The sequence below is a fragment of the Crotalus tigris genome, unplaced genomic scaffold (genome assembly GCF_016545835.1).
Source record: "Crotalus tigris isolate CLP2741 ecotype Arizona unplaced genomic scaffold, ASM1654583v1 scf7180000017842.263358, whole genome shotgun sequence".
Lineage (NCBI taxonomy): Eukaryota > Metazoa > Chordata > Lepidosauria > Squamata > Viperidae > Crotalus > Crotalus tigris.
Window position 1 is genome coordinate 28,884 of NW_024096668.1, and position 20,870 is coordinate 49,753.

At 40.4% G+C, this 20,870-nt stretch overlaps 1 protein-coding gene across 2 annotated transcripts in view; it reads left to right on the top strand.

The window, feature by feature from the left end:
- Positions 1-307: 307 nt before the first annotated feature.
- Positions 308-20,870, top strand: part of KIF26A (kinesin family member 26A) — a 161,642-nt gene continuing 141,079 nt past the window's right edge. For both annotated transcript variants that reach the window (XM_039343331.1, XM_039343332.1), the window contains exons 1-2: positions 308-539; positions 685-951. In XM_039343331.1, the coding sequence (XP_039199265.1) occupies positions 522-539; positions 685-951 (285 nt within the window). In that variant the 5' untranslated portion in view covers positions 308-521. The remainder of the gene's footprint in view (positions 540-684; positions 952-20,870) is intronic.

The window sequence follows — 20,870 nt, forward strand, 5'->3', positions numbered from 1 at the left end:
TCGCGTTTAGAATCCCGGGGGGGGGGGAGAAACATTGCAGCTGCCAACGGGGCCCCTCCCCTCTCCCTTCCCTTCCCCTCCCCGCGGTTCCACGTGCTCTCGCTCAGCCTCCTTTCCGCGCTGGGGTGGGCGGAGAACGGCGAGCAACTTTCTCCTCCCCTCCCGCCCTCTCCTCCCCTTAGGCTCTGCCCGGGACTTCTCTCTTTTCAACTTTGCAGCCTACACTTTTCCTGCTCTGCAACATGGGAAGCAGCATCATGTAGCAGCAGCAGCAGCAGCAGCAGGGGCCAGAGCGGACCGAGTTTCGCCACGACTTTTCCCCGTGCAGACGCAGCAAGGGTGCTTGCCCGGAAGTTTCCTGCGTCCCGGGGGCTTCCCGGTTCGCGATGGGCTTGCTGGATAGATCCAAGCCGGGAGGCTTTCCCTGGCTAGCGCTATTATAGTTACTGCCAGCTCCGGATCTGCTTGGCTGGAGTCCGGTGGACCGCTGTCCCTTGCTGGAGCCCGGGCCGGGATTTGACATGCCGCCGGTGCTGGGGGTGAGTGGGAAGGGGCTGGAGCTGCCGGAGGCTTCCTTCACCTTGCTGCGCTGGGCGCTGCACCGAGCGGGGAGTTTTCTCGCTCGCCTTCCCCCGGTTGTCCCAAAGCGCCTAATCTTTGCTGCTCCGTTTGTCTCTCTTCCAGGTAACCGAGGGCGGCTCTCGGCGCGAAATCACGCCGCTCTCCCACGAGTTCCCTCAGCGCAAGAGGCCCCTCCAGCCAGCGGCCCCCGAAGACCGATGCGGCAGTCGCCCCGCTCCGGAGGGAGCCGGAGCCGCTTCGGCGGGCGAGCTGGGCCACTTCGAGGGAACCGCCAAAGGGGAATGGTGCAGAAGCTGCCAAGCCAAGCTGGCCGAACTCAAGAGGCAGGCGGTGAAGCTCGCCTCAGGCTACAACTTCCCGGCCCCGCCGGTAGGTTTGCGCTTCGCCTGCAGTGCATGTGGCGGGGGGTCCCGGAGTGAGGTTGTACGCGCGTGTTGTGTGTGTGTGTGTTTCCCGGCGCTTTTACATTCAAAGCCCAATGCGAGCGCGCGCCATGACTTTTGGCACTTAGAGCGCCGCAGGGAGAAGTGAGGTGTATACCTTTGGGACTCTGTGTGGCTTTATGTCACAGATGTACCTACCGCTATGCTCACCAAGTCACCTGTCCTTTAACACTGCTTCGCTTTGGAAGCCTCGGTCGGGCTACAAGGCAGAGCCCTCTTTTCCCCAGTAAAATGCTACCAGTCTGGTATGTAGCTTTGGGAACTGCTCCATCCGCTGTATGCATTCCTGCACGCGTACTGCGTGGTTTTCTTTCCGAGTTGCGCTTGGGGCACTGCGCTGCCGATTGCCCTGGCAAGTACAATAGGGGATTGCACAGTAGTTTGCCTTGTTAGCTGAACAACGCGTAAGCGTGCGCATCTGAGGGAAATGTGCATTCTGTGGCTCACTTTGGGATTTCCATTCTCACTGCATAGCAGTTCACGAAGGAACCTGCTGGATTTGAGAACCCCTGCTCTGCTTTTATATCTCTGTGTTCCTATATTCCTGAGTACATTTGTGTCCAGTGCAGAGTGTTGTCTCACCCACTTGCCCCAAGCAGTATCTGGCCCCTGTCAATATCTGCAGACATGGCTAGGTCAGAGCTGGTGTCTATTATTTCATAGTGGATATTCTTTGCATAAGCCTTCAAGATTTTCATATTACTTCCCAAGGTTATGTAGATCTCTAGAAACTATTTTTTCTCTCTGAATGGGAAGCTAATCATTTTGTATGCACAGTATCTTCAGAACATTGTCAGTACGGTTTTGTGTGTTTGCTGTGTATAACTCTGAATATTGCCATTGTTGCTTTTTAGATTTTTGGTACTGCTGGGGAACTGACTGCATCATATAATCATGCTAGGAATAGCCATGAATATATCCTTGTCCTTGATGCAGTGTTAGTTACGCATTGCTAGGAATTGACAATGGAATCTTTTCTCCCAGGCTCTGGGAAGGCATTGTCCAACTGTAGGTATGTCAGTTGTGCACTGCAGTTGATGCACATCATGTCTGCATGCTGTAAATTCTAATCCTTAGAAGGTAACTTATTTCTTTGAAGTAGAAAAATACTGATCGTTTAATCATGGAAAGACTGTTTGCATATCAGTTTTGCCTTTGATATATGATTTTTGTATCTATTCATTAAGCCTTTATTTGATTTGTATAATGCTGTTATTTCTACAACTTAAGATGACATACAAAAAGTTCCTTCCCCCTGTTCTTTCCTACAACAACAACCCTATGAAGTGGGTTGGGCCGAGGGAGTGATTGGCTCAAAGTCACTTAACCAACTCCCATGCCCACGGAAGGACTAGAATTCATGGCTTCATGGTTTCTAGTCCAGCACCTAACCCATCATGTTCTATGCCCATATACAACTCAGACGAAGATGATTGCTAGATCTTTTCAGAACCAAATATTTCTGCAAATAATTCATTTTCTGTCTTTAGGAAATCAAGTAATTTCTGGTGAGCCTGCAATATAAGGAACAAGAAGCTGCTGTTAAAAACGTCAATGAATTGATGTTTGATTTAGTATATCTATTTACTATTCTTCCAGGACTTAGCTTTAACAAAGATCTCTGTCTGCGGATTTTGCCCTGTGTATTTACTCCTCAAATTTAATGCTTAGATTGATCCTAGGAATTACTAATCAATATTTAATTATTGGCTGAAAAGAACAATAAAACCCTAAACCTAGATCAGGGGTCTCAAAACTTGACAACTTTAAGACTTGTGGACTTCAACTCCCAGAATTCCTTAGCTAGCCATGCTGGCTGAGGAATTCTGGGAGTTGAAGTCCATATCTTAAAGTTGCCAAGTTTGAAGACTCTTGATCTAGATCAGTGTGATAGAATTTCTGCATTCACATAGCTCACTTCATCCAAGAATATAGTATGATTTATGGAATGATCTGTTTCGTACCTAATTTGGAGATAGTGAATGAACCACCAACTATTACTTTAGTTTCTGTTGCATGAACTCAGCCATATAGATATGACTTGTGAGGAGATCTTTGGCATGAACTACTGAGGCTGGTCTTATTTGCCAAATCCCTCACTCTCTGGCTTTTGGCTACACTAAAATATGTTAGTGGCATTGGAAGTTGACAAACTGGATTCATGCTTTTCAGATGTAGATGTTCCGTTTCAGTTCAACTTTGAAGTACAAATATTCTCTTTTACTGGTATGTTAATTTAGTTAGGGGCTAAGGCTATCTGATAATTTGAACTTGGGACCTAGCAAATATACGCCTAAATTTCAGAAAGCAGCTAATAACCAATTGTGTGGGTGTTTGTGTATCTATGCATATATTTCTCTGTCTAGTGATTGCTAGTAAAAGAATAAAAGCTTAGGAAGGTAATGTGAAGACATTCAGGCTTCTGGCTATATGGAATTGAAGTGCATTGATCATTTGATTCTGTGTAGATTTAATTGGAAGTAAATTTTTTTAAGAATGAGAGGGCTTTTCTCTCAAGAAGCAACTGGCATAAGGTGTGAAAGTGTTAGATTAGAATAGCAGAGATGCTGGTTGAATTTGCCAGATGAAGCTGGATTTAGATCAGTGATAGGTCCCAACATTACTGGCCTCACAGAACTGTGGAGTTGTCCTTGGAAAAATGGCAGAATGTAAATGCCCTGGGTAAACATGGCACAAAATGGAAGCTGCTTTTACTTCTAGTGCTGCTGGTGGGCTTGCCAAAAAGTGGAGGTCACATGATACATCTGTTTTACTTGCCAGTATTACTTTTTTCAGACATACAAGTATGAAAAAGTGTCCACACTGACAATTCATTCAGGAGACCACAAGTTAGAGAAGCTGAGATAATCTAGTTTTGAAGTACAGTTCTCTTCATCCTTAAACATCATCATATGACTTTGGGAACTGAAATAGCATCTTGATATCAGGAGTATTCATGTAAAGTGCAGGCAAGTAAGGTCATGTGATGTCATTGTGGTAGATCCGGGTGCCTATGCCAATATTCCTTTGAATAGTGTCTCAATTGTATGGTAAGACACTACAATTCTTCCTATGCCAGAGGGCTAATGTTCAACCAGCTTTAGATTGGACTAGAATGAGACTGAATAGTCCATTGAATGTTTTTTACTTCAAATTAAAACAATAAGGTACTGCTTTTTATGACCCCCCTGGAAAATAATAAGGGGGGTCATTCCAGAGGATGTTCTTCATCTATATTCTAAAGTGATATTATCTATCTTAGCGGTAAGCAACCTTGGCTCTTTTATGACTCGTGGACTTCAACTCCTAGAATTCCTGAGCCAGCATGCTGGCTCAGGAATTCTGGGAGTTGAAGTCCACAAGTCATAAAAGAGCCAAGGTTGCCTACCCCTATTATCTATTTCTAAATTCTCCTTCTCATTGTTAAAGGCACTGATATGCAGCCTGTTTCTCGCTAGTGTCAAACATGCAGCCAACTGGAAGGTGCAACCAGATAATAGGTTTGTAAAGCAGTAATGATCCCACTTCTTCCATATTTACTAAAAGTCCAGAGGTTTGATGGGAATTCCTCTATAATGAGATATCTGTCTTTCCAACTCCTTCTGAGTTCCATTGCCACCTCAGAAAAAGGGTTGTTTCTTATGGAGACCAATCTGACAATCATATCAGTTCTACCTACAATAAAGTCTCATTAACTGGTCCCCACTTTTAGAAGTTTTATATGCGAAGTAAAAATCCTTGAGATAATTAGGATACCTTCTGTCTTTTATTATTTGTGAATTTTTTTCCCTGTTGCCTGAAACCAACCAACTCTAGGTGGCTTACAGAGCTTGCCTAATAAAAACATAATACGAAATCAGATTAAGAATTAATTGAAATAGCAGTTCCAGTTCATGGCTTGAATAAATCAATACAAAAGGTTAAAGATGAAATTTATGGAATACGGCACCATGGGCTTAGTTAATACCCCAAAGGCCTCTGGATAAGCCATATCTTCATGGAAGGGCATAGGGTGGGGGGGGGGCATCTGTGCTTCAAGAGGCAAACTTTTTCAGAGGAGAGAGTTGTTATGTAGAACACTTGCCATTGGACTCCCTTACATTGTACCTTCTGGTAGATGAAGACCCTTGAGTAGCATTCCTTATAGGATGGGTAGATACTACTTGGGAAAGCCCTGAGACTTAAAGGGCTTTGCATGTAGCAAGAAGCACCTTGAACTGCACTTGGGAACTTACTGGTAACCAGTGCAGTTCATGCAGCATGGGTGTAACATGTTAGTACTGTTACTGAATGCTAAGGACCCCTGCTGCTGTGTTCTGGGCTAGCTGAATTTTTCAGAGTGGTCTTCAAAGGCAATCCTGTGTAGAATGAATTAATCTAATTGAGAGATGACAGGGACATGAATGACAATGCATCCTGTCCCAGATAAAGCTGCAGCTAGTTACAGTATACCAGGTGAAGCTCTGCAAAATCCCTTCTGGCCATAATCTCCCCCTGCTCTTTGGGAAAGAGCTGTGAGTTTTGGAGGATTCCCAGATTGTTATACTGTTCTTTCTGAAGGAACACAATCCTATCAAGAGCTGCAGATATCATTGTCCTGGCATCAGTTAGCCTCTGAATCAGCAATGATTTTGCTTTGTTTGGTTGAGCCTGAACCTACTTTTTCTTATCAAGATCTTCATAGCCTCCAGATGCTGGGTCATGATTTCTATCTCCATCACCACTGGGCCTGGAGTAAAGATATATCATTGAGTATTTTCTGCATACTTTTCCTGGAAGTGGTGGATGACCTTTCCCAGTGTTTCGTGTATATGTTAAACAGGGTAGGGGAAGCCCAAATCTTTCAAAGGAAGGTGGATTGTGTAAACAAATATCTACCAAATTGTAACTTTTTGTGGTATGCATTTTATCATTTGGTAAACAGGTTGTCTGGAGCTCTGTATGTTTAGCTGTAACTCTTATGTGATAAAGCAGAAGGAAGTTGTGCCCCTGGTCCAATATTACAGCTTAGGCTAACTGTGCTCTAGGAAATATGCACATGCAGTGTGTCATCTGCAACACAATCCCTCTGTAGATAACCAGAACCTCTCTTGTGCTCTCTAATTAATGATCCAAAATTAATGTTAATAATATTGAATATGATGCACATAATGCCAAATATTACCTGTTGTTTTTTCTTAACTAAATCAATTTCTGTATAGGCCTCATTCAAAAGATTTTAACAGAGAGTTAGATTTTTGCTGATATGTGTAGCAATGTACTGGAGTATCTGAACATACATATCGTTAGAGTTATCAAATCCCTCTGTTATTCATTGATATCCATCAGGCTGAACCAAATTATGGCATGTATGTTGTGATGCAGATGACATCACGTATATTTGCAACACATGAAGCAGTGCAAGTTCTAAAGTACACCTTGTATAAAATGATATGATGCATGTATTGCCATTTTGACATCAAGGGTGGTGTGTAACAGATGTTGTGATTGCCATTAAAAGTCTCAGTGCTTTCTGAGTTTGACTTAGGTTGTTCTTCTCCAGTTTAGCACCCTTCAGATTTGCTAGTGGGCTTTCCCAATGCTTTTGGAAGGCATCTGATTGGAAAAAGTAGACTTATGTCACAGTCATTGCAATATTGTGCACTGCATTTTGTAAATATGCATTATTCCAGACCTGAGTACACATTGGGGCACAAACCAAATAGTAATTGAATTATATTTGATTTTTCTTTATATTAGGAAGAAAGAGAATGAAAATTTGTACTCAGTTATTTACAAGCCATTTATAAAATGAATGAGAAATTTGGGAGCTTTTTAGTCTTAATAGCAATAATTTTTAAAATCAGATTGGAAATAATGTATTGTTTTCCAAACAATGCTTCTCTGGTGATTTGCAATAATAAGAGAGGAGAGAAAGGAGGTCCTGCGGAGGAAGTCATTTTTCCATTGTCCTTCAAGAGTTCCTTTACGAACAACTGAAATTCCCATAGAATCTAAATATAACTTACCTTGAGGAGTGGCTTTGCTAAAATGATGTCAGGTTGTAGAGATCAAGTTGTCATGTTTCAGAGTTTGAGGCAAAGCCTGTTGATAGTGGGGATGTGGAGCAGGAAGATGGGAAGTCTTTTTTCTGCTGGTTTGTTTAGATCAGTCTTTTTTTTGTTCCCTTAATGTGAAATGAAAAAGAAAATCAACTGCAGAATTGTTAAGACTCCCTGTTGTCCAGTTAGTAGTGAATGGAAAGTTAATTTCCCATTGTTTACTTGCAGAGTATAATGACTTGCAAGGAACACATAATCCTGCTGAAGTGATCCTTGCTTTGGACAGGGCTGGTTGTAGCTTTTTAGTTCCGTGTTTTCTATAAACAAGCTTTTGTCAAAGGTAGTAAAGTCAACAGTGAAGAGTTTGCAAACCAATGGCTCTTATTTAGGGGATGAAACGAGGGAGTTCTCCCCTCTGGTCTGTTTGTGTGGTCTCATTTGTACCAATTTCTGAGGAATCCCCCTTTGAGGACGGGGAAAATTAGACCTATCCACCTGCTTTCCTTCTTTTAAGAGTATGCCAAGGAAAGTAATAACTTAACTGCTGTCAGGGCACCCTTGGATGGGCTTACCTCTCAGTGCTCCCAAAATATTCCCAGAAACACAAAAGGGGCTCTGTTTGGATCAGACCAGAGGCCTGCCTTACTCAGCATCCTGTTTCTCAGAGAGGCTCACCAGTGACTCGACAATCTTTGCCTTGGTTATTAAGAACCGTGGTGGCGCAGTGGTTAAAATGCAGTATTACAGGCTAATTCTGCCCACAACCAGGAGTTTGATCCTAACTGGCTCAAAGTTGACTCAGCCTTCCATCCTTCCAAGGTTGGTAAAATGAGGACCCAGATTGTTGGGGGCAATATGCTGAATCTGTAAATCGCTTAGAGAGGGCTGTAAAGCACTGTGAAGCTGTATATAAGTCTAAGTGCTATTGCTATTGCTATTCCCAGAGCCCAGAAAGGCAGCTAACTCACCTTTTGAAAGCAGGGGTGGGCTGTACTTTGTTGAAGAGTCACTGCACATAAAAGGAGCGCTTTGGGGTTGTATAGTTTTTGCTGATATTGATTTTGGTTGGAGGTTTCTGTTGTTTTAGTCTTTTGTGGGCTGGCCAAGGATGTTATTACAATATTGTTCAGCTATATAAATCTTTTAAAGTAAATATTGGGCAAGTTCAGGACAACCTTAGGGTCATTGTGTTAAAATGCTGGTGGGCAATCGATGGAATATATAGTCAGAATTAAATTTTGCTGCACCCCCATTTCTCTTCCTCCCCCCCCCTTAAACAACTTTATGCATATTTTCAGTAGGTATTTTCTTCCTCAAAATGTCAGGAAATTGTCCTTTTCAATTTTCAGTGGTTATGGTTAAGGGAACATTGCAGGAGCATCTGTAGGCTACAATGTGTAAGCCTTGCCAACTCAGATGGTACTGTGCTGTCAGCAATCATGTTCCTCAAGGGCTGGAAAAAGCAAAACAAAAGCACAACCCAAACCCAGAAATTGCCCCTCTCTGCTTAATATACAGAAGTATTGACTATTATTACTTTTATTTTATGCTAATTTGTGGAAGCATCATTTGGAAATTTTTAAACAACAAGTTATTCCTTATTGTGTTCCTAGTACAGATTGATCTCCTTGCACCTGCAATTTATATTGACAAAAATGTGATTTAATGAATGGATCACTGGTAATGTTAAAGAAAACATACTGGGGAAGGAGGTAGTAAAATATAGCAGAGTGATAGTGGATGGTTTGTTCCAGTTTTCTAAATGTGCCATAATGCTAAGAAGCATCAAGATTGCCAGTACTGTTTCTTTTGCTCCTTAAAGCAGTTTAATATGCAGAAATCTGGGCTGGGCTCCAAGTGTGTAGTCTTTTTTTGTATTGGAAAATGGTCATTGTAGTGATGTTAGAGTGGAAAGTGTTAACATCTGAATATTCAGAATACTGTATGGGTCAATGTGTTGATTTTCCACAGAGGCAGGAAATAAGCATTTCTTATGTAACTTGGCAGAATAGTTCTTGCCATTCTTCGCCAATTCCAAGTCCAACTGAGATCAGTGGGATTTGTTTTCTAGTTAGTGTGTTTAAAATTACAGCAATTGTCTGCATGTTTGCTGAAAAAAGCCCCAAACAGTAGGTGCAGCAGGATATCCTCTCAAGTTAACCCATATAGCAGAAGTGAGTAATTTCTGATGTTGTTTTTGCTTTATTCAGCTTTGGGGGCTGGAAGGCATGTCTGGTGACATCATAGGACCATCAGAGTGAGCAAAGCTAGCATGTGGACTATGGATCAGGTAACTCCCCCAGATAGATATGATGTGCAATTTGGTACCTGGACTTGCATCTCCTGCTGGAAGAGCAGACGGCAGCTGTAGCCAGGGGGGCCTTTGCACAAATCCATTGGGTGTGCCAATTGTGCCCATTCTGAACTGGGAAGCTTTGCTCACATCACTCATACTTCAATCCCCTCCTGTTTGGATTATTGCTATGTAGCCTATTTGGGCTATCCTTAAAGACTGTCTGAAAGTTGCAATTGGTCCAGAATGCAGTGGGATGTGACGTTTCAGCTTCTCCTAATTCACCTGAGTAACACCACTGCTGTGTGAGCTGAATTGGCTTAGTTGCTTTTTAATTACAATATAAGGTACTTGTTGAAGGTCCTCCAGGACACAGAGGCAGGTTATTTCTGGGATTGCCTCTCCCTGAAAATATCTGCCCTGAAAGGTTAGATAGGGTGAGTGCACTCCAGGTTTCTCCCTTAAATTTTGCCATTGGATTGGACCTTAGAGGCATATCTTTTCAGTGGTCCCCCCAGCCCCTTTGAACAACCTTCCATTGAGATTTGGAGGATCTTTTAACCTTCTAGAAGGCTCTTTCCCCAAACATTGGGCTAGGATGGGAGTTGAGTTCAGAAGCTGTTTGATCTGATGCCTGGTGGGAGGAAGGATACTTCTGTTTTAATAGTTACTGTGAACCATGTAGAATCATATGATATCAGTATCCATATACACATTCTAAAAAACACCTGGGAACCAGGTGAAAGACTGGGGGACCAGTTTGCCCTACCATTATTCAAGGAATGACATGGTGTCTACATATGGGCTGCAGGTTCCCCGTGCATGAGATTGGAGTTTCTCTTCCTCTTCAGCTGATTTCAAAGACGGGGAAGGGGAGGCTGGCAGGCAGGCAGGCAAGAAGGAAAGAAGAATTAGAAATAACCTCTCACACTAACTTGAGAAAAACTGTCAGCATACAAAAACAGGACGGTCCTTTGGGCCCTGCTCCAGCCCTCTGGAAAACATAGTGAGGTTACTTTATGTAATTCGGAAGTCTTAAGTCTTTTCATTACAGCTTCATCAAGGTCTTTCCACCTGGTCCTGATGGATGTAAGGTACTTGGATGATGGAAAGGGTGAATGCCAGAAGCTTTACTCATTGCTGATGAATGAAGGAAATTGTCTTCCTAGAGTCAAAAATGATGATTCTGTATTCAGGTTTAGAATAGTATGAACATAGAATGATGGTTCACTGGTTTGAAATCATTTTGTAAAAGAGATGTTTCATTAGGCTCAGCAAACACACAAGGCTCAGCAAACACACAAGTTATTTTAACTTCTATAGTTTTCAAACACATAATCGAACATTCATGAATCTTTTCTCATCTGTCTTCTTAATTTTTCCTACTCTGGCATGATAAGGATTGAAATTATACCAACAAGTCTTTGTGTAACTGGCTCTCAGAGACTGATGAAACAATAAAGTTTGAATACCTCTCTATATCCTAGGCACACAATGTCTTTTAGATTGAAACCCACATGGTCCTTTGAATGCAATATATTGGGGGAATGTATTACAAAAGGGGGCAGGGGCACATAAAGATATTTTAAAAATAGATAAGGAATGAACATTTAATTAAATATTAATAGGATCGCTTTCAAGTAATTTAGCTACTGAGCAGTTTTTAGAAGTGCAAATGGAAAATGTATGGGGAAGACTGGCCCAATTCTATCTCACACCCTGCTGTCTGCATTTATTTAGAGATATGCAGGCAGTCATGAGTAAAATTTCACATACATTAACCAGATCATAGACCACATCCAGGAGCTGGTTTTTGGTGCCCAAGTCCAGACTATGGGTTGCAGTACTTATCTCCTTAAGGCATAATGGAACTTGGCATTGTGATTTCACCTCCTGCCAGCTTCCATGAATAATTGGAATGGGATTATACCCAGGCACTCACAACATATGTTTTGCATTTAGGAAGTCTCAGATTTAATCTTTGGCATTTGTAGGTACAACTGGAAAAATCTTATGTTGCTGCACTGAATCAGGCAATACTGAATTAGATAGACCATGGTTGGACTGATGCACATTTGAAACTCTAAACTGAGTTAACAAAGAACACTTCCTGTGCTCACATATGGCTGTGTCCTAATGTGTAAATCATATGACTGGTTTACCCAATATGCTGTGATGTTGGTTGGGTTCCCACAAGATGCTGAACCACAGTTACTTAATGGAACAATACTTGAGGATGGATGTTAGGAGGGCAGAGGTAGGATAGAGATGGGTTTTCTGGACCAAGATTTCATTGGCATACAACACCTTTAACATTGCTGATGCCATTCAGAAACAACTTGGAACAAGGTAAGCACCTATGTGCAAATGTTTATCAACTTATTGTTATTTATATAGTGCATGATGAGAGCATGACAGAAGAGAAGTAAACATATGCATATAATCCATATAATTATACACAAATTAAGCAAATCCTTGGATCTGGCACAGTGGTTCTCAACCTATGGGTCGGGACCCCATTTGGGGTCGAACGACCATTTCACGGGGGTCGCCAAACAGCGCAGTCCACCATTTTTTCCCCCTTTTCCTTAGTTGTGCTACTCCCTTTTATTCTATTGGCTTTTGATCTAGCAGGACACAATTAAAATTGTTTCTGAAGAGTTTGGACTGATGAATGGATGTTTTTCCAGTTCCAAAAGAAATAAGCCAACGAGCAAAAAGACATATTTCACCATTTTTAGTGCTTCTATTGTAGGGAAGTCTAAGGAGAATTTGGCATTGTCAGAAGCACTATAAATGGGATTGGTGCTTTCCCTAAAGAAGCTGTTTTGGATGAATGAGCTTTACGTTGAGGGTTTGGGTGTGGAGGTGAAGTGTTTCATAGAGGCAGGTGAAGTAGTATCAGTATGCAGCACTGACCCCTGGGGCCTACATATAGTACTCCATCCCCACCCCCACCCCCATCAGGGATCTAGACTAGAGGAGAGAGAAGAAGACTGCAATTTATTTAGGCCTCCCAGGCTGGCGGCTGAGGGTAATTACCATTGTTCTTTTCCTTTCCCCAACTAATTTCTCCAGCACCCTGGCTTATTAGAGAGAAGGGAAGGAAACACACAAACCAGTTCAAAAGTCCTGAGGGATGGTGGGGGAAGGGGAGCGTGCAAGAGCATCTGCTCCTGACATCTGAGGTTACTTTGAACCTGTTGAAATACGTGGTAGCAGCTTTATTGTTCCTGCCAAGTGTTCAGCTATGGCGAATCAGGCTTCTCAGACATGTTAATAGCACAGCTGCAGGAGGGAATACTCACCCTGTGTGACTTCAGGTGATTCTCCACATGGGCTTGGTGCTCCCCCTTCTCATGGAAAAGATGGGCTAGGATAATTTCTCCTTCATTCCTGGGCTTGTCCATGCATTGCTTTTCTTTCAGTGTCATGTGGTTCTTCTTGTGCTGTGTATTTGAATTGGATAGATTTGTGGAGGAAAGGGTTTACCAGGAGCTACTAAGAATTATGGTCTGGTTCTAGGGAGGTACTATTTTCAGCAACACCCCCCCCCCCATAAATACCAGTTTCAGGGGATAAGCATGCTGTTGTTAGATGTTCTGCCTCTGGAAAAAATATTTTTGGGGAGAAGTAGGATGCTGGATTTAGAATTAACTTCTGGTCTGATCTAGCAGGATGTATCTTCCTTTATTAAGTTTAAAATGAAATATTGTTTAAAAATTACAAAATCAATGGGAGTACAAACAATGTACTTGTGTGTGTTAAAAAGTCAAGGTGATGGCCATAATTGAATGGGAGAAGCTTTGCTTCTTCTTTTTTCCATTTGTTGCACTTTTTACAAAAGTATGACTTTGGTCACAAAGACATCTTGACTTTTTGAAATCCTCCCTATGATTGCCTCTGGGTACATGTCAGTAAAGCAGTACTAAAACAATCAAAGAAAACTGTATATCATCTCAAGTAACAGATAACACAGACCACAATAAATCACCATGTAAAACAGCTGTGTCAAACATAGAAACCAGGTGGAAAGATCTTTGCTCTTACTAGAAAGACTTTAAAGTAGGTGTCAGAAAAGACACTTTGAGCAAGGTATCCCATTAAAAAGTGCTAAGAGACCATTTACTGTCTTCCTATGTACTGTATCTTGCTTAGAGGAATAGTCAGTGGAAGATCTCTAATAATGAGCTCATTGCATGCACAGTATACATAAGAGGAGAAGGTCCTTCATGATATGGCCTTAGCAAAATTTCAAATTGGATTGAGTCTTCAAATGATTTGGGAGCCAGTGAAGACAACAAACAATGAGTATGAGATGCATGAACCTGGAGTTCTTTTTGCTTTACCATTTCTTCTTTCTTGAATCTTTACATCAGAAAATAGTGTTATTCAGGGATAAGAGTATTGGACTGATCGATATAGGATAAAAGACTGGAGAGCCTTAATCTTTTCAAACAGAGTTCTATATCTTCCAGGTGGGAATATGATATGATTTGGGAGTTAACAATAGTGTGCTTTTTTTTTAAAACTGAAGAAACTAATTGTTTGCAATAGGAATGGTCAATCTGTTTTTCTCCAAATAATTTGGATTAAAATTCCCATAATCTTAGCTGTTGGCTAGATTGTGTGGAATGTATACTGTAGATGCTGGAGTTCAAGACTTTTGCTAGGATATCACTTTGCTTATGTTTGATCTCCATGCAACATGCTGTTGGATTACTCCCTGACACACATCTTTCCCACCTGTTACACTTGGAATGCTAGAAGAATTTACTTATGGGAGGCATATTCCTGGCATGTTCTTTCCATTCTCTTAAGGCAGTGTTTCCCAAACTTGACAATTTTAAGGCATGTGGACTTCAACTCCCAGAATTCCACAGCCAGCAGTGCTGGCTGTGGAATTCTGGGAGTTGAAGTCCACATGCCTTAAAATTGTCAAGTTTGGGAAACACTGTCTTAAGGCTTCTAGCTTTTTCTCTTGACCAGTGCCTGATTGAGATGGTATACATCACAGTGGAATCCAAAGCTGCACCTTCTGATGACCTGTTTTACAGTGCAATCTTGCTCTGTCATTACAGCTTATTTATACAGCTTTTCCATCTGTGTGGTCCTGGGTCCTCTCACTGACTAGTCTGCTTGCCTGTTCTTTCCATGGATGGAACTTCACAGCTGCAGGCCTGCTCTGTTCCATATGATGTATAAGTGGATATGTTTGGGTTCTGCAGCTGCTGCTAGCAAAGAGGGCCAGACTGGCAGCAGGTGGACCTGCTGCTTCTCCTCCTCCTCCTCCAGGAACTACAAACAAAGGCAGGAACCTGAGGAAACAATTGGTGGGATCAGTTAAATTGATCTGAGCCTAAATATAGTAATAGAGCTCGTGTCTTAGGATCAAAAAGTTTGAGGGTCATAATTGATCAGTACTTGTAGACAGAGTGTCTTGATCCTTGGTGCAGGATCCATAGTTGATAGGGTGTTTGCAGATGTTTTCTTATATCTATTAAACTGCCTTCCAGAATTATACTTATTTTAATATTCTTTTATTAATGAAAGGAATGATAGCATGCTGCAAAGCAAGCCCCAGCCTAAAGCACAATATATATTTTCAACAATATTAGAAATGGATGTTGAAAAAAATCAGGAAATTGCAATTAAAAAATATTTGGGGAATCATCTGGTTTTGGATGCTTTTTTTGGATATTCCTGCTATAGAATTAGAAGGAATGTGAAGGAAGGCTAATTTTTGTTTCAGGTTTGTAGTCTGTCTGTCTATCTATCTATCTATCTATCTATCTATCTATCTATCTATCTATCTATCTATCTATCTATCTATCTATCATCTATACCGTTTTTAGCTTACTGTTTTCCAATCCATTTTCTTCTTAAAACATTGTATTTTTGGGTAAGTTTTTCTTCTTTGAATGTTGGCCAGTTAGGAGAGGAATGGTTCTTAAATATCAGATTTTCTAGCACCACTTTTGGAATTTAGTAAAGCCTTAATACCATATGCCAATATCTTCACATAAGTAATTAAAGAGAACAGGATGGAAACTGATATTTTTTCATGTAGCTCTTAACACATCTTCATTCAAATTATTTGGAGATATTTCATATAGGTCTATAGATATAATGCTAAAATCTCTTGGAACAAAAATGGAATATGATACTTTTGTTAAAGTTCAGCATTGACTGGTGAAATATGGGTAAGGCACTGAACGCAAAGTCTGTGTGTGAATGTTCAAACATTAGTTTGTTAATTCCCTGTTTTATGTAGTACTTCTATTAATGTGATTGAAAATCTCTATGAATGGTTGAAATTTTATATATTGATTATTGCCCACTTTAGGAAGGATATCTCTTTAATTCTTACTTCGGTTATTAAATTGTGCTGCATGAATTTCAGCCTAGTTTGCTCTCCAGTTGTTTTGGATTTTAATTCTTATAACTTATGTCTTCCAGGTGCTACATTTTTTTCCAGTAGAGGCTTTCTGGTGAACTTCTGGGCTAATTTAATATAGAACACATTACAATAGTTTATATGGCAAATTGTTGCAAATCAGTACTTTAGCTCCTACACTAATTTAGCTGATTGTCTATCATTATTCTCCCAAATGTGCTTTTTCAAAAGGCAACTGGACTTCCTTTGTTTTTCTTGAAGATGTTTCACTTCTCATCCAAGAAGCTTCTTCGTTTCAGTTCTGAAGAACTGAAGAAGCTTCATGGATGAGAAGCAAAACGTTTTCAAGGAAAAACAAAGAAAGTCCAGTTACCTTTTGAAAAAGCACTTTTGGGACAACCATGATCTGGATGACTGCCAATCTCCACAGACACTTTCACTCTCCTTTAAGCTGGATCTTGGTGATGAGGCATGAGGCACAAAGTGATCTGTTGTATGGAAATCATGTCCCACCACAGTCTTGAATTCTGACATAAAAGAACAAGTTATTTGCCTAATATTTCTTCAATAGGGCTGGGGATATGGTTTTTGTATGACTGATGGCAGTGGAATCTGTTCTTTTGTAGATTTTTCTAAGAAGAAGCAATTTATAACACATCCAGAATCTCACAGTCATTTCCTCTAGCAATTTACCTACGAGATAAAGTAAAAACCATGCATTATTGATACCCATGTTCTGCATTTTGCAGATATTGTTAATTTTTTATCTGCAGCTTTGAAGGAGCCAGGAAAAAGAAATGAATGGTAGGGGGTAGGGGGTGGAGAGAATAGAATATATGTGTATGGGTTAATGTATGAATTTTGCATAATTTTAATATGATGGATATATAGCTTTTAATTTTATTTTAATAGTATTTTGCACTGGGGAAACATTGCTCTTATTCTCTGAAATATAGTTAGACTTTTTATGTTTGTGAATTAGACTGGTATATGTTTTTTCTTGCTCTGAAATATTTATCATGACCTTCTGTAATGATGCAGCTTGGGTCACCATCTTCGCTTAAGCCTTAAATTCTAGGTTCAGTTCAAGACAGGTGAGATAATTTATGAGCTGCAGACTTTAAATGTTGCTTTCTATGCCAATGTCCCCCCTCTCTCTCCCCCCTCTCTTTCACGCACAATAGATTTCCTCAATTGAACTCTTTGTAGCTTGTGAATTTCCAAGCCATTTAGTTAGATCAGTGGGCACATTTTGAATTTTGACAGCATTCCCATAAAATGGTTGCTGGCCAATCACAAAATATTGTGTTATAAAACAAATTGAGGTAACCAGCTCATTAACCTTCCAGCCTTTCCAGGATCCTCTTCTCACCTCAGTTAAAATCATTGGTAATCTTGCCTAGCTACCAAAGATAGCACCTCCTGTTTTCATTTCTTAGAATGCCTGTGGAGGATCACGTGACCAATCACAGTCAACAAATTGTGGTTTGTAATCCTCCTAGGATTTGAAGATATCTTTTGCTTTCTTCTTCCTTGGGACTATCTATTTAGGACAGTGGTTCTCAACCTGTGGGTCGGGACCCCATTTGGGGTCGAATGACCATTTCACGGGGGTCGCCAAACCATGCTGTCCGCCATTTTTTCCCTTTTCCCTAGCTGTCCTACTCCCTCTTATTGGTGGCCACACCCACTTGGGGGTCACCACAACATGGGGAACTGTATTATGGGGTCACGGCATTAGAAAGGTTGAGAACCACTGATTTAGGATGTTTGTCAGGTTGTTGGGAAGTCATATTTCATGGGTATTAGTTGTCTTCCTGGCATTTTCAGATCTTCTGCCATCAGAGTTAATAGATTAGATTAAATGGATCAAGGTAGTGTAAGGGACTTTCCTATATTTCTGAACTTCCTATGTTTCTTAACCTGCTAATTTCAGATAAAATTGTAACATATGCCTTACCAAGGTTAAGCTCTGACAATTTAAACTAGGATAGTGACATTTGTTTATGTTCCAAATTTTTAGGCCTTTCCATTTGCAGATGGCAGTTTTTCTTAACCCAGTTACACAAGAGGACATTAATTTCCTGAACCCTGGCGTATCACCTTCATGATCTACATGATATGAGACTCCTGCCCATTTATCTTTTCCTGAAACAAAAGGCATATTTTGTTGGACATTATGGAAATTAGAAGGCTGAATTAGTAGCAGAGTGGCAATAACTATAATAGGCTGCCTACCATGATTAAAGGTTCCTTTGATTGTAAAGGATAGAGATATTAACTTGGGTTTCTACTAGCAGCAGTAAAGCAGAAAATAATTTGGATTTTTCTTGAATTCTTTTTGATTTTCTACCACTGAAATTGGCAAGAAGAAGCCAAACTCGCAGATTGTCTGCATTCCATAGTGGTTGGCCCTTGTGTTTTTGTGCCAGCCATATGCCTTATTCCGGCTGACTGTTCCAACATAATTTTCATATTAATTTTTTTCCCCATTGGATAAAGATCATGGTAATTACAACTAACAATATGCAACTAGTAAACAGTAACATGTTGTAATGTTGAGTGGTGGAACTCAAAGCAAAATTATTTAAATTGGTGATTGAAGAGTTTGCTCATGCATTAACATTTATTGATGATGGTGCACATATGGAAGACTCATCTGAAATACATGTACGCAAATCAAAGTCCTCATTCTTCAAGGCTATTCCACCCCATAGTTCTTACTGCTTGGTGCGCATTGGTAGAGCTTTGTAGCTGCTACTTTGTGTCCAAATAGAGATGGGGCCTGTTGAACTGCTATATGTAGTAGTCTTCCGTGTTCCCTTTTAAGCAATTTTCAGTGAAATCTGGGCAGTGTCTGAATCTGGAGGTCTAAGATCAGCCTAGGCTTTATAATAAACATTTGGTTCCCCTGTCCTTCAAAGCAGTAACCTCAACCTATCTTTATCTTTCCCAATATAAAAAACATATATATCCTGATACCACGGGGAATGATCCTCAGGGTTTCATCTGCTACTGCCATTTTCCCCCAGATTGGCTGCTGCTGGTAGGGAGTATACTTGTGTATGTAGGAAAATATAAAAGTTTGATAATTGCCATGTTCAATGAAACAGTATTCTCTTCTGAGGAATACTGTAACCCATGGCTGCCAATTTTTGTGGCAGCTTCAATAACCTAATAGCACAGACAACCTCTTTTGATGCAAAAGCTGCAATTAATGTATGAATAGAGTTTTGGGGATTCCACTGTTCCAAAGTGCTTGGAGCTAGATCAAATACATTTAATAAATAAAATAAAACCTCCCCTCATATTCCTTACTTTGCAACTTAACAATTACAAAGTATTATGAATCTTTGTAAAATGTTAGAAAATGTATCAAAACCAGAGGGGGATTCTGGATGCCATATAGCAGAGTTGGAAAAAACTCTGCATTTGCTCCACAAGTTGCAATTTTCAATTTTGTTCTGAGCAGCAGAAACCAAAAAAGTTTTTTTTCAAGACTTAATATAAACAGTTTAACAATATGAACAATAATGTATTGAAAAAAACAATAATGCACACTCTTTTAGAGAAATGGAGTTTCCTTACTGCATCAATTCCTGTTTCCATTGAGGCTGACCTGCTTTTTTGACTGCCAGTTATATTGGACTATAACACTTCATAGCATATTCAATGAAAGGCCTATTATTTATATGGTATCTCCTTGCAGTCTGAAAGTCTCTTACTGAGCATCCTGTTACCGGTGAAAAAGGCAGTAAGTACATCAGAAGGAATTCTCCAGACAAAACAATTGTCAGCTAGCGTAGCAGGAATTTTATTCTTAGCAGTAAAGGAGGAAACAATATCTCAATTGTTGTTTGCTTAGATTGAAGCAAGACCATATTTATAATTTGATATTGACCATTTTTGTTGTTTATTGTTTTGTATAAATATAATATAGATGCTTTGGAAAGTAGCCCAAGGCATGAACATTATATTTATACAAGACAACTGAATTTCAGCTTTCTGTTCTGCTGAGCGGTGAGAGGGAAAGAAACTATTATTAATAGAACATGAGCAGTATCAAGTGAAATGAGTAGCTTTATCATTGTGGTCAGATGTGGTTAGACACCAGGAGTAAAGGCTATTTTTTCTAGCAAGAGCTCTTCTGGGTCTGGAGCTGAAGTCTTATAACCATAGGGGGATTCTCCAACATGGTGCCCATGGGCATCAATATACTGTACCTGCGCACGCCTCAGTTTATGTCCACAAAGTCCTGCCTTCTTGATTTTTTATCAATCTCCAAAAAATAACTTTGGCCCTTTGGCCCAAAGGAGTGTATATGCTGCCAATGCTGCTAAGCAGGATACCTCTAGACTCTAATATTAGCTTTATTGCCAAGAAAACCTTAAGGCCACATTAGCTCTCTTACCAGATATAATCTACTTAGAAAAAGAGCAATGTTGTGGAATTGGAGAGAATATTCTGGGACCCCAAGAGTGGGGGTTCCTGCTGTAATTGGGGATCAAATTGGGGACGTTTTGGAGATAATGGATGCACTTTACTGTGGAGCTACAATGCCGTTCCATAACACAGAGAAGAGGCAGACAGATGCATTTCTGCTAGATAGCTAGTATAAATTAATAGTTCATTTCTTTTTTAGACTGGCAAGAATGTTTATTATCCTGGAGCAATTGATTTTGAATGCTTATTACAATGAATTTAAGAGTGCTATAATGTTATTTGAAGTTTATTGAACAATACTGCATACTCTATCATGAAAAGCATGAAAAATTATATACACACCTACCAGCATAATGTAATTATAAGGACTAGGGTGATACAAGAGGTTTTCTTGTATTTCTGTGAGCCTTGAAGTTGCCAGTGTACACAGCTGCCTTGTACTCATTTCTCAGTTATATTGTTTCTGCTGGAGTCCTACTGGCATTCACCAGGTGAGCTGGCTGTTAGAAGAAATGATAAAATCCTAGTCTGTTGGTTCCAAAGCCAGCCACAAAGACTTTTATATTTGTATTTCTGATTATATTTGTAGGGATTAAATAACCAACATTCTGAATGCAATACCAATCCTTCCCTTCCCACCCCACCCCACCCCATCCCATCCCATCTCATCC